Below are 12,708 nucleotides of genomic sequence, written 5' to 3' on the forward strand. Positions count from 1 at the left end.
GTCCCACTCATTACTATTGATGCCAACTCCCTTTACACTAACATCCCTAATGCCCATGGCCTTACCACTATTGAACACTACACTTCCCAACATTTGACAGATTCCAAACCAACAACCTCCTTCCCAGTCACCATGAGCAACTACATCCTCACCCACAATTACTTCTCCTTTGAAGGCATACCTACAAACAAATCTGGTGTACAGCTGTGGGCACCCGCATGGCACCATCCTATGCCAACCTATTCATGGGCTATCTAAAAGAATCCTTCCTAAACCCCTCACCTGGTTCAGATTTATTGATGACATCTTCGTGATCTGGATCGAGGGTAAAGGCACCCTTTCCACATTCCTCCAGAACCTCAACACCTTCTCCCCCATTCACTTCACCTGGTCCTACTCAATCTAACAAGCCATCTTCCTTAATGTTGACCTCCACGTTAAAGATTTCTACATCAGTGCCTCTGTCCATATCAAACCTACGAATCACTAGCAATACCTCCACTTCGAAAGCTTCTGCCCATTCCATACCAAGAAGTCCCTTCTATACAGCCTAACCACCCATGCCCAACATATCTCCCATGCCTTACCTTTCCAGTCACCCACCAACTCCCGAAGTCCTGCCGTCCAGCCACTGAGGAGGACTCCCCTCGTGACTCAGTACCACCCAGGCTCCCCTTGTGAGCTACCTTTCGTCATGTCCTAAAATGAGAAATGCCCTACCCATTATCCTCTCCCCCCCCCCCCCTCCCACCCCGCACTGGTATTCCGCCATCCAATATCCTCATCCATCCCCACACAACCCCTGCTTCCAAACCCTTCCCTCATGGCTCATATCCCTGTAATAGACCTAGATCCAAGACCCGTCCCCTTCTTCCCACCACCATCTACTCCAGTCTGGTCGCAAACATCATCTACCCCATCAAAGGCTTTGATCTACAAGCTAAGCTGCAACCACAGTGCTGCATTCTACGTGGGCTTTACAACCAATTAGCTGTCTGTCCACACGAATGACCACAGACAAACTATAGCCAAGAAACAACTGGACCACCCCATTGCTTAGCATGCCGCCCAACACAACATTCCTCATTTCAGTGACTGCTTTAGAATCTGCGCCATCAGGATCCTTACCAACAACACCAGCTTTCCTGAATTGCACAGGTGGGGACTCTCTCTATGATACATTCTACATTCCTGTAAGCCTCCTGGCCTCAACCTTCATTAGTTATTGTCCTTACCCATCTAGCCTCTTCCCTGTATTCATTCTAGCAATACACATCCCTCTATTCCACCAACACACCCTTTGTCTTTTTAATTATCTCCTTTTCCGCTACTCCCCTCCTCCCTCTCACACTCTCCCTCTAACCTCCTGACTGCACCTAGCTGCACTACCCTCTCCCCATCTTGTTTACTGTCCCCTGCCCCTACACTGCTATTCCTCCCCCTTCTCCTCTCAGTCTCCTACCCACCCCCATCACCTGGTTGCCCCTCCTACCATGCTGCTACACGCAGTCTGGCTTCAGCTGCCAGAGACTTTGGTCATGTGTGGGAGTTGCACTTGCATGAGTGTGTGCGTGTATGTTGTCTAATTTCAACAAATGCCTTGCTGGCCAAAAGTTCACTTTCCAACATTCTTTGTTGTGCCCATCTCCGACTCAGCATCTCGGCTATGTGGCAAGTAGCAACTATTCTTTCATAATATTGTAATACAATGAATTATTCTTCGCATGCTATGCCTATCAACATAGCAGAAATAAATCTTAATAAAATGTATAATAAAATTTACTAACTATCACAAGTGATGTAAGGATCTGCAGAGTACAGATTCAAGATTCAAAATGTATGACATCTCTAGACAGTGTGCAATGATAGCACTTGTCAAGTTACACACAAGGTACTATTTGCAAAATTGTCTAGTGGATAGGACTAAAATGTTCCACTTGATTTGATGTCGTAAGTTTCATCAATTTCTGTGCTATGTTGTTAGTTTGTCCTGGAATAATGTTCCTAGAAAGGAGTTAGTTACATTACATTAGGTACATTAAAATAAACCAACATTCTAAGCATATAATTCAGACCTCTAAACATCTAGTATGCAATGTGCATTAGTCAAAACCTCTTACTTTAGCCTTTTTCCGAATATGTTTTAATAGAGGAAGAACATGGTGTGGGCCAGGGTGAGCCAGTGCACCATGAGAAAATCGTTTGAGAGGTGGTCTGTGAAAGTTCCGGAGACGCATTGGACCCATGTGTGTTTGCACGAATGGAACACGCAGCTCCACAACTGGTGTTGAATGCTGAATCAAGTTTCCACCACTGACTTTAAGACGCAGAGATGATTCTGAAGACCGAGGCATATAGTATCTGAAAAAAAAAGGCAACTCCATAAACAGGAACACTAATATGTTTTTGGTTACATTATACGTCTAAACTTAAAGCTAGTAAAAAAGCATGTGGTGGGTAGTTTCATAATGCATGTGCAATATATGGAATTTGTTTCTCAGTACTGTAAGAAATGCTATCAGTTACTCCTATCAAACTCAAAATCCTAGAAACAAGTGTGCAAAAGCATTTTTTCCAGAATCTGATGTCATATTTGTCTGGAAGTAATCACTCAAAAATATACCACAGGTAATTACAGCCTAATGTCTTTACTTTTGGACAAAATAATAGAAATACAATCATAAACATTATATTTTAAGTTTTGTCATGTGGAACGCAGCATCTATATTTTATAAACTTAACAATGAGAAAACATTTTTTTTTTAAAAAAAAGTGTTGAAATAGCAATAATACAAAAAAACTTAATGAAGATCATTTTATTTATGGTTACCATAAGAAATCAAGCTCTAACAGACAAACATTTACAGAATGGAGAGGATGATTTGTAACTTGCTTACACCTATCTTAGCCTTCTCCTGTCCTCCTCACACATCTTCTAATCACACTACAATAGCAAGAATAGGTGCAGATTAGCTACTGTCATATCTATCCCCCAAATAGGTGAGTGAATGATTCACAACAAACAGATTAAATCTTTCATAACAAAATTTTCATGGCACCAGACAGTGAATATAATGCAGTGATTGTTCAACAATTACAAAGTTCAATTTGAAAAAGGATATGGTAGATTCATTGAACCAAGTTAGACACAGTTCATGTCACATTCACAATATAAAGCCTTACATGCTTTTGAAATAAAGAGTGCAGAAATATCAAATTTACTGACTCAGTATCCATGAAAATTACAACACAAATTACTCTACAATTCATGCTGCACATACCACTGTGTCATTCAACATTAGTATGTAGGAACAGGCTGTTAGTAGAATGCTCTCCCATCTGTTTGAAACCGGACTTTACTATCACGGTGATGCTTCTGTCAGTCCTGATGGTCAATTAAAATTGGTTGTTGATCAAAAACACATTGATGTTATGTGCAACATGACTTAAGAGAGTCATCATGTGACTTATCATGAGATAAAGGTCTTCTTGGGCACACCAACGACTGCAGCACATTAGATTTTTGCACGAATACTTAGCTGCGAAAAACATTCATACTTGACGAATTCACACAGCATGACTGTGACTCAAAACAGGCTTGTGTCAACTGGTGTGTCTAAATCACACAAAAATCTGACCAAACTAAATTGAAAACCAGGATACAACACAGTAACAGGAGAAGAAACTTAGGCAAACATTGCTGACAACTAAAATAGCAAGCCTCAGAGGGTAGCATGCAACAAAACAACAAACAGCATGAAGTGTACTACATTTTTGGGTAAAAAAAAATGGGTTATCATTTCAGCCCAATTACACAAAATGTGTAAGTAATGTCATCTACATACTGTATATAAAGAATGATTACACTGCGTGTTTTTCATTCACAAATTAATCACATTTGAATGCTATCTGTATGTGAGCTAGGGAGCTCGGAACTATTTTTTTTTAAAAGGGGATTCAGTTCACGGTGAATGGTATACAACAATCAATTTGCCTGACATCATCAGGAAAATCAGGAATAAGAATTGAAAACACTGCACCACTCTTTATCACGACAACGTCACCTGACGCAAAGCACATATCTGATTATTTACAATGGAGGAAAAGACAGACTGCTACTTACCGTAAAGAAGACATGTCAAGGTGCAGACAGGCACAATTAAAAGACACTCACACACAGGTTTCATCCACAGCCAACAGCCTCCATGAGTAAAACCAAACAAACAAACACACACACACACACACACACACACACACACACACACACACAAAAAGCAAGCCCCATCGTGCACACAAATCCACCAACTCCAGCATCTCGGGCATTCTGGCCCAAGATGCTGGAGTTGGTGGTTTTTTTTGTGTGTGTGTGTGTGTGTGTGTGTGTGTGTGTGTGTGTGTGTGTGTGTGCGCGCACGTGAATGGTGCGGGTGTGCCTCTCTTTTACTGATGAAGGTTGTGGCTGAAAGCACTATGTGAGTGTCTTATAACTGAGCCCGTCTGCAACTTGACGTATCTTCTTCATGATAAGTTAGCAATCTGTCTTTTCCTACATTGTTGATATTCCTACCCGGAGTTTCCATTGTTCGGTATCTAATTATCTGACAGAGAAAAACATCAAATTAATGTCTCACTGCATGTGTTCACCTGATTTTATCACCTAATGAATTCTATTTGTTCCCGTCTGTCAACCAAAAAATGCATGGCCACCTCAAGAAGCTGTGTTGAATTCTCTCAAAACCATGCTCCTGAGGTATCAACATCAAAGTAGAAAAAATGAATTGGACTCTTACTTTCTCTCACCTTGGAGATGGAGCAAAAGCTCAGATTGTATAAACATGGCGAAGTGAAATGGCCATGTGCATGTTAAAGAAACCACAGAAACCCTAAATCTGAATTTCAGTTCTCCCAAATGTCAGATCAGGGTCTTAATCATTGTGCTACCTCACTTGGTGAAAACAATGAAATATACATAACAGTACTCAGAATGGGGGCACTATGACTTCTTGATTAATATAATGAAATATTCAGGAAGAAGTAGAGGATTTCAATGCCTTCTGTGTAGTTTTAATTATGGGGAGACAGCACTGAATATTTGCTTAAATCTAAAACATTGTTACCAATTTTAACAACATTTGATATTGCTTTTCTTATGTGGTTTCAAACACAAGTATAAAATCTATTTCCTGCTACATACCTGTCATTGGAAACATTAAAAGGATCCCTGTCTGGTGACTTTGGTGGTGGAGGTGGTGCATCTTCTTCCATGACGTTGATTACACCGGCCTTCCCAAGAAGGATCTTTGATTTCTTTACGTGAGGATGAGGAATTTTTACTTTTGCTGGAGTCACTGAATCAAGTCTCTGTTTTGCTGGATCTATGTCATCAGGTATTCCCAATATGATGTTTTCATCATTTGGATCAAGTGTCAGAATCTTTGGCTTAGGTATGTGAGACATATTTTCAGAATCCCAAATAACTTCATCTTCCCAAGCTCCATACACAAGCTCCTCATTTTCGACTGGAAAAATGGAATACCAAGTATCATCTGTATTATCGTCACCTCTCTGCTGATGTTTACTCACCAACCTGAAAAATGAGTAAAATCATAAACATAGAAACAAGTAAAACAAAATGGGCACTTTTTTGGAGAATAAATGTAGTACAGAAGCCAGTCTACAGGACATACCTAACAAATTTTAAAGGCATTGTGCCACAGTTCCAGAACATACATTACATTTTTTACTAATTCCTATTTTGTACATCCAGAATTGTGGCTATAATACTGTCAAAGGCCACCTTCATTAAAACAAATGAACTTTATTCTAACAAAAAAAAACTCCCTTTGAATACACTGTACTGCTATTTTCCACAATATTTTTTATCACAAAACTGTGTCTGGCGCATACTACTCTCTTCACATTTTGTTCAGCTCAACATAACATTCCTAGCGGAGGCTCAGAAAGTTTATTCACAGAAAATAGTCAGTGTATGAGTGGCATGGGACCAGTAACATTACATTACACCAAAATCTTGTTCACAGTGTACATATATTTGATATTGGTATAGTGTATGAGGTACTAGTATTCTTTTTATGCATTATTTTTTAACTGTGAGTTTATCCTTTACCTTTTTTCCTGATCATGATTTGAAAGTCACACACTAACTACAATTTTAGTTTACAAATGAAACAATCCCATAACAACACTAAAATATATATCTGAGTGTGTCTTACATACATGCAGTGTAGATAATGGATGGACGGACTGACTGACTGACTGACTGACTGACTGACGCCACTGAATGGAATGGGCTTGAATGGGCCATGAAAACACACTGCACAAGCACCAAGGAACATGACAATGGTACACATTTGCACATGATTTCTTGAAAGGGGAAAGAAGGATCAGATATCAGTACACCAATACCAATACCCATAAGTGACTTCCTAGAATACATATGTTTGGATACAGAAGAGTTAGGGTGGAAGAGTGGAAGATAGACATCACAAAATGAAAAAAGGTCAAAATGAGATTGAAAACAAGAAAGCTCAACTGCAAGATGGGGGAAAACTAGGAGGCAGCAATAAATAAACAGAATCAGATGACCAAGAATTTAAAATAAAGCAGAAAGACAGGCTTACAGAAACGACAGGAATCTGAGGGGAAACAACACTAAAGCTTAAAGAACAAAGAACCAGTTGTAAGAAAGGATACCATGGCTATGAGAATAAAATTTCAAGTTATTAAAAGAAAATCAGGAAGGGCAAGCTAAAATCAGTGACATCATGTAGGGTGATAAAAAAAGAAGGCATGTCACATTGAAAATACGGTCACCAAAATAAAAAGGAAGTTGATTGAGTAAGACATACATGGAAAGGTAGAAACTGCAGTAGACAAAATCTGTAAGACTAGCATGTATGGATGGAAACCGTATACACACACACACACACACACACACACACACACACACACACACACACTGTAAATATTCAGGGATACAACAGGAATGATCATTTGAAGCAAATAAGTCTAGTAAATATGGGCTGTAAAACATGTACATTAGGAGCTATGAGCAATTGTTCATCTTGCTGCTGTGAAACACATCTCTTCTACTGAACAAGGGCTCATAGCTCTTAAAGTATACATTTTGGAGCCCAAGTTTACTAGACAATTTCTTCTTGTTTTGGTCCATACTACCTCCAGTTAAATATGGAAAGCAATGAGCTTGCAGTAGGAGATATCTGTTTCACAATATTGAAGGTCAAGAGGTGCTCATAATTCTTAAGAAATGCATTTAAAGTCCATGGTTGCTAGATTTTTTGATTTGGATTACTGTTTCAGTCACATCCCTCAATACTGACTATGCCTCCTGGGACACCCTGTACATATATTCTTTAAATAATGGTGTCAAATTTGAGAATCTTGTTGAATCATGTTCATTAACAAGTGGAACAAAAGGTCTGCCACATAAATAATGTAGTATATTTAAGGGACATAACAACCTACAGACTGAAACCACAAAGACCTATAAAATTTAATAAATGTCATCTAGAAGAAATCTTATACTCACTAGGTGTCTTATGCACTTTTTAAGAACACTCTAGTATAGATAAGGGCAGACAACAAATGGATTTCTGTTTAATTATTTGAATGGCAAGTTAGAAGATTGGAAGATTTTTCCACAGAAAAACATAAAAACTAACCTAAATTTGAAATTACATTCCTAGTGGAGTACTTGTCATTGTACAGACAGAGTGAAATCCAAAAGATGTGGCCAAGTGGCACCATCTATAGAAGAGATATACTGGGGTGCTAATGAAAGTTCCAGAAAAAGAATGGCAGGAAAACCAATATTTGCACCAGCATCTAAAGGGAGATATGTTAATGGTAATTCTAATAAGAGTCTCTGAGTCACTGGAAACTGAACACAAAATCATGAAGCAGATGGATTAACTAGACTGAGACAGAGTCCCATCAAAACTAAAATACAATATGGAGGAGGGCAACGACGTCATTTAGACACAGAGTGTAAGCTCAGACTGAGAAAGAAAGTGATTTCCCTAAACCATGAATACATAAATGTAGATGGCCAAATGGGGACATGAAATACCATCCTCCCACATACATGTCCACTGTGCCAATCATTGCAGGCACCTCACTCATTTACAATACTGAAACAGAGTAATTATCATCATCTGTTGTTCACAAAAGAGACAGTAGTTGTGTGTGTGTGTGTGTGTGTGTGTGTGTGTGTGTGTGTGTGTGTTTTGTCTAATTGGGAAGAAGGCCTTCTGGCAGAAGCTTACATATTTGATAGTCTTTTTGTTGAGCCTATCTGCGACTCAACATCTCTGCTACATTGTAGTAGCAATCCATCCTTTTCGCAATATTGTCATACAGCTGAGATTAGTATTGGATGTATGATAGCAAACCAGATATTCCAATCAGAGAGGCAGGTTGTAAAAAGATGAACTGTAACAGGAATTTAAAGGATGCAACATGGGTACCAACATCTTCAGGTAAATGAGGAATCTAAAAATAGCATTCGTCTAAGTTGGCCAATGTTATCTTAAAAGATGTTACTATCTGGCCTAAAATTTTTATATTACCTTTTAAATATACCCTTGAATGGTTGCTAAGTATAGATAAATTGAATAAAATCACGATACATATGATAGCTACAAAGGGAATGAACGTTCTCAGATAATGGAATGGATATTAGAACATTGTGAAAAAGTCAACACAAGAAAAGTCAAATTTTGGTAAAAAGATACCAGATTTTTTGGGACATATCATAATGTTTAGAGGCATCATCAAACTGAATATAAAATAATGATTTTCCAACATGAGGAGCAGCTACAACAGTTCTTGGGATTATGTGGCTTATACTAACTCATTGTAAGCACACAAATTCAATTTGCATGTTGTCTTAAGGAAGAACAACATTCGGAAGCAGACAAAAAGCTGAAATTTGGACTCCAACAGGTCAAACGCAGCATAAAATATGCTGAGATGTTGTCATATACAGACTTGTGAAAGGATTTTTACCTAGGCTGTTACAGTTCAGAATATGGCCTGATGTTTCAGTTACATTAGCTGCATAAAAATGGACAGGAAACACAAGTAAAAAAAAATCACATTTAGCAAACAGAACAGTATCAAAGTAGGTAAGAAAGTACTCAGCTACTGAAAAGAAAATTCTGGCCATGCTTCTGGAGGCCAGGAAGACAAGTGCTGTAACTGACCAATGTGCTTTGTTGTTTCTGATTAATAACAAACTGTCACAGCAGGCTGGCATGACTGCTGTAAGTGCTGTAGTGTTTTATTTTGAAGTAGTGAACATCCCCAAGGAACAAAATGTCCTCCACAACAAGCCATCACACATGCCTGGGAGTCTAGGCAGTGAGGGAATATTGTAACCCAGTGGAAAGGGGTATAATACTATTGTGCTGAGAGGAATCAAACATGAAACTTATTAAAGAAAAAGGTACAGAATGCTACGAGAAAAAGGAATGGGGATGACTGTTTTCAAATAGTTTTTTAATTATTTATCAGGTTATGCACGACCATGTAAGTCAATGCTACTCGGTTACGGAATGAGCCAGTCCATAGTTTAATGAATGCTATTTAGAAAATTTATAAATAAAAGAATTACTGAAACATGAAAGAAACTGAGAGGATATACAAATAAATAACACATTACAGAGGAAAGTTCTCAACTACTGCATGGGATTCCTGTACAGAACAGAAGCAGTGGGTCCCAAGGAAACCTTTCAACTTAGTTTCGACAATCTGGTATTTAGTATTCAGTTTTTTCAGTTTTTCTGGAAGCCTTCTGAAAAGGAAACCTTTCTGTTGAATGCTAAAGGAGATATTATGCAAGTGCAAATTGTTTTTCTGACTAGTTCTCATGTTGTAGTATAATGGAGTACATGTACATTGATGGCAGAGTTATAATCCAGAGACACCTGAACAGCAGCCAACACAAAGCCTGCCAACTGACATTGCACATCTGCCAGGCCATCCTTTTCTGGATGCAGAATACTCTTGCTGAGTGCACGGATTTCTCCTGGAATGTGATACCACAAGAGATAACAAAAGTGAAAGCAGGCAAAGTAAGCCTCCTTTCCTTCTTCTTTTGTTCCGGAAATAATTGAGCGATATTTCTTGCTACTATTGCCACCTTAAAATTGAATTTCTTTAGCTTCTGGAGAATAAGTGGCAATAGTCTCCTGACAATGGCATATGGTCTGATGCCATTTTTGTGTGTTTGTTTAGCCTATAAATTGGTGAGTTTGAATTATTCAAGAACGTGTTTTGTTTCAGAATCATTACTTTCCTAAATTGCTGTATCAGTATGAGACGTGAAAAACTTCTAGAGTAAGTCCGCTACAGTACCTCCTAATTTACTCAACATGGCCTGTCATGCAAAAACATGAAGCTACAGGCCTGAGGGGGCTTAGCAGTACAGAATATTTTACAGGAAAACGTTCTACAAATCTTCAATATTTTGTTATTAGCATAAATAGATCTGCCATGAAACAGAGCAAAAATATGAAGACCAGATTATCACAGTAAACAGTCAAAATCAAGCACAGAATAAACCACATCCAACTACACACAACTGAACAGCGTGAGGACTGAAAATGCTGAGATTCAAATAACTGCTCTAGAGCACTTGATAAAACATTCATAAAAATTCCGCTATATGTTAACAATGTACCACACTAAGAATAAACGGCAGTCGTTTCCTGTTAGGCTCGTAATGGAAGAGAATATTTTATGTTCTTTGTGTCATCTGCAAAGAGAACAATTTTTGTTTCATGTGTCATGTTTATTGGCTGATCATTGATATACACCAAGAAAAGCAACAGACCCAGAACAGGACCCTGTGCTACCCCATTTTACATTCATACCTCTTCCCTGTTTGTTGACACTGGAGAACAACCTTTTGCTTCCTACTTTTCAGACATGAAGTAAATCATTGTTGAGCTTCTTCCCTAATTCCATACAAACCATAAAGAGGCACAGAAGCTATAGATCAAGGTCAGTGCAAGAATTTCATTCTTCTCCTCCTAGGTAGTAATTTATCAACACTCATAACATCAACTGACATAACCAAATTGCAAATCCGTAAACAAATAAGAAAGAAATTTCAAAATATTACTACATATAATACACCTATAAGGGGAAAAAGTGGGTTTTGCCACTAGTAATACTGTGGGGTATGTAACTGAAAAGGTTATCACTTTTGCTAATGATGTATGAGGTAATTGAGCCACTTCCCAACACACTACTGCCATAGATTGTACCTTAAAACACACAGTTTTGAGAGTTCTTTCAAATATACCTTAAATCACACAGTTGTGAGGGTTCTTTTATGTTTACCTGGAAAATAGCAAAAATTTATAGTCTATATGGGGAAATATACACAAAACTTTGAAATACGGTGAAAACTACCGGATTACAACACCTCGGATATTTGTTTTCCACATGCAGCCAATAACTGTATAGCAGGGTGACATCACACTGTTGCAGTGACTTCTACCATACAGAATGATAAACAGCAAGCTTACTTGGCGGCTTGTTCCAAAGTGCAGCTGATGTGATCAGCTTATAGCAAATGGAGTGACCGTGGCTTCCACTTAAGTATAATTTATACAGTTATACCTCGTACACCCTTCACTACCAAGCATTAATTTTACTTACAGTAGCTCTGCTCGGAGCCTGTCAACAGAATCCAAAACATATGCCTCTACTGACGGCAGCCAACATAGGCTACTTCATTTGCTATGGGCGACACCACAGTTAACAGGACATGTTCATCAAACAGTTGTGTAATGGCTTGATGGTCTTTGTTGCAGTTGTCAATGCTGATTAATTCCTTGTGAAGGCAGGCAGAGTGTTATAAATGTAACGGATTGCTGGGATAAGAAGAACTGATATCGCAGCACACTCAACTTTATTTCATATTCATTTGTATAAATAAGTATCGCACGTGAGGGAAATTTTCTGTGTATATACACGCTTTCACAACACTTCCTGTGTTTACGCTGCAGCAAGTGACAACTTTGAAGAGCAAACGGCACACATTTACAATACGACAATACTGCAGAACGCTCCATTTTGACAACTCAGCACAATGAACAATGAAAAGTTTACAAGCAGCACACTAGAGGTCACTGCGCTCACATCATCAGAGTACACTGCAGTACCTCAGTCTACAGAAGCAAAACACACACACACACACACACACACACACACACACACACACACATTAGATTTCAGACACCTTTCACTGTACTTCACAGTTTTTGATTCAATTCCCCATGCTCATCAATTTTTGCTTTTTTCTGGGTGAGCACATAGGAAAGATCTCAAATACATGTGTTTTGATGTATAACTTGTGGCCATAGCATGTTGGAAAACAACTCATGATAAGGGGAAACATTGGCGCCTCATAAACGCCCATAAAGAACTAAGTGGAAGGACTGAACCTTGCTTGAGGGGGGGGGGGGGGGGGGGGGCTGATTTACGTTAATGCAAAGTGCCGACTCGAATGGACTTTTCATCATGATAGTATTTGCTGCCAAGGTTTCCTCTCATGCCCACTACCAACCACACACTGTTACTAACTGCCCCTCACTCCACACATTTGCTCGGTCCATCACCTCTCCCCGTGTGAGCCATCCTGGAACCGCATCACGA

The 12,708-nt window shown here is 38.9% G+C and overlaps 1 protein-coding gene across 1 annotated transcript in view; it reads right to left on the bottom strand.

Annotated features, from left to right (window-relative positions):
* LOC124612622 (transcription initiation factor TFIID subunit 1) overlaps positions 1-12,708 on the bottom strand; it is a 226,135-nt gene that overhangs the window by 134,226 nt on the left and 79,201 nt on the right. The window contains exons 7-8 of the mRNA XM_047140920.1: positions 5,195-5,587; positions 2,121-2,361 (exon numbers count right to left, since the gene is read on the bottom strand). Of these exons, the coding sequence (XP_046996876.1) occupies positions 2,121-2,361; positions 5,195-5,587 (634 nt within the window). The remainder of the gene's footprint in view (positions 1-2,120; positions 2,362-5,194; positions 5,588-12,708) is intronic.

This window comes from Schistocerca americana, chromosome 4 (assembly GCF_021461395.2).
Source record: "Schistocerca americana isolate TAMUIC-IGC-003095 chromosome 4, iqSchAmer2.1, whole genome shotgun sequence".
In the NCBI taxonomy this organism is placed as follows: domain Eukaryota; kingdom Metazoa; phylum Arthropoda; class Insecta; order Orthoptera; family Acrididae; genus Schistocerca; species Schistocerca americana.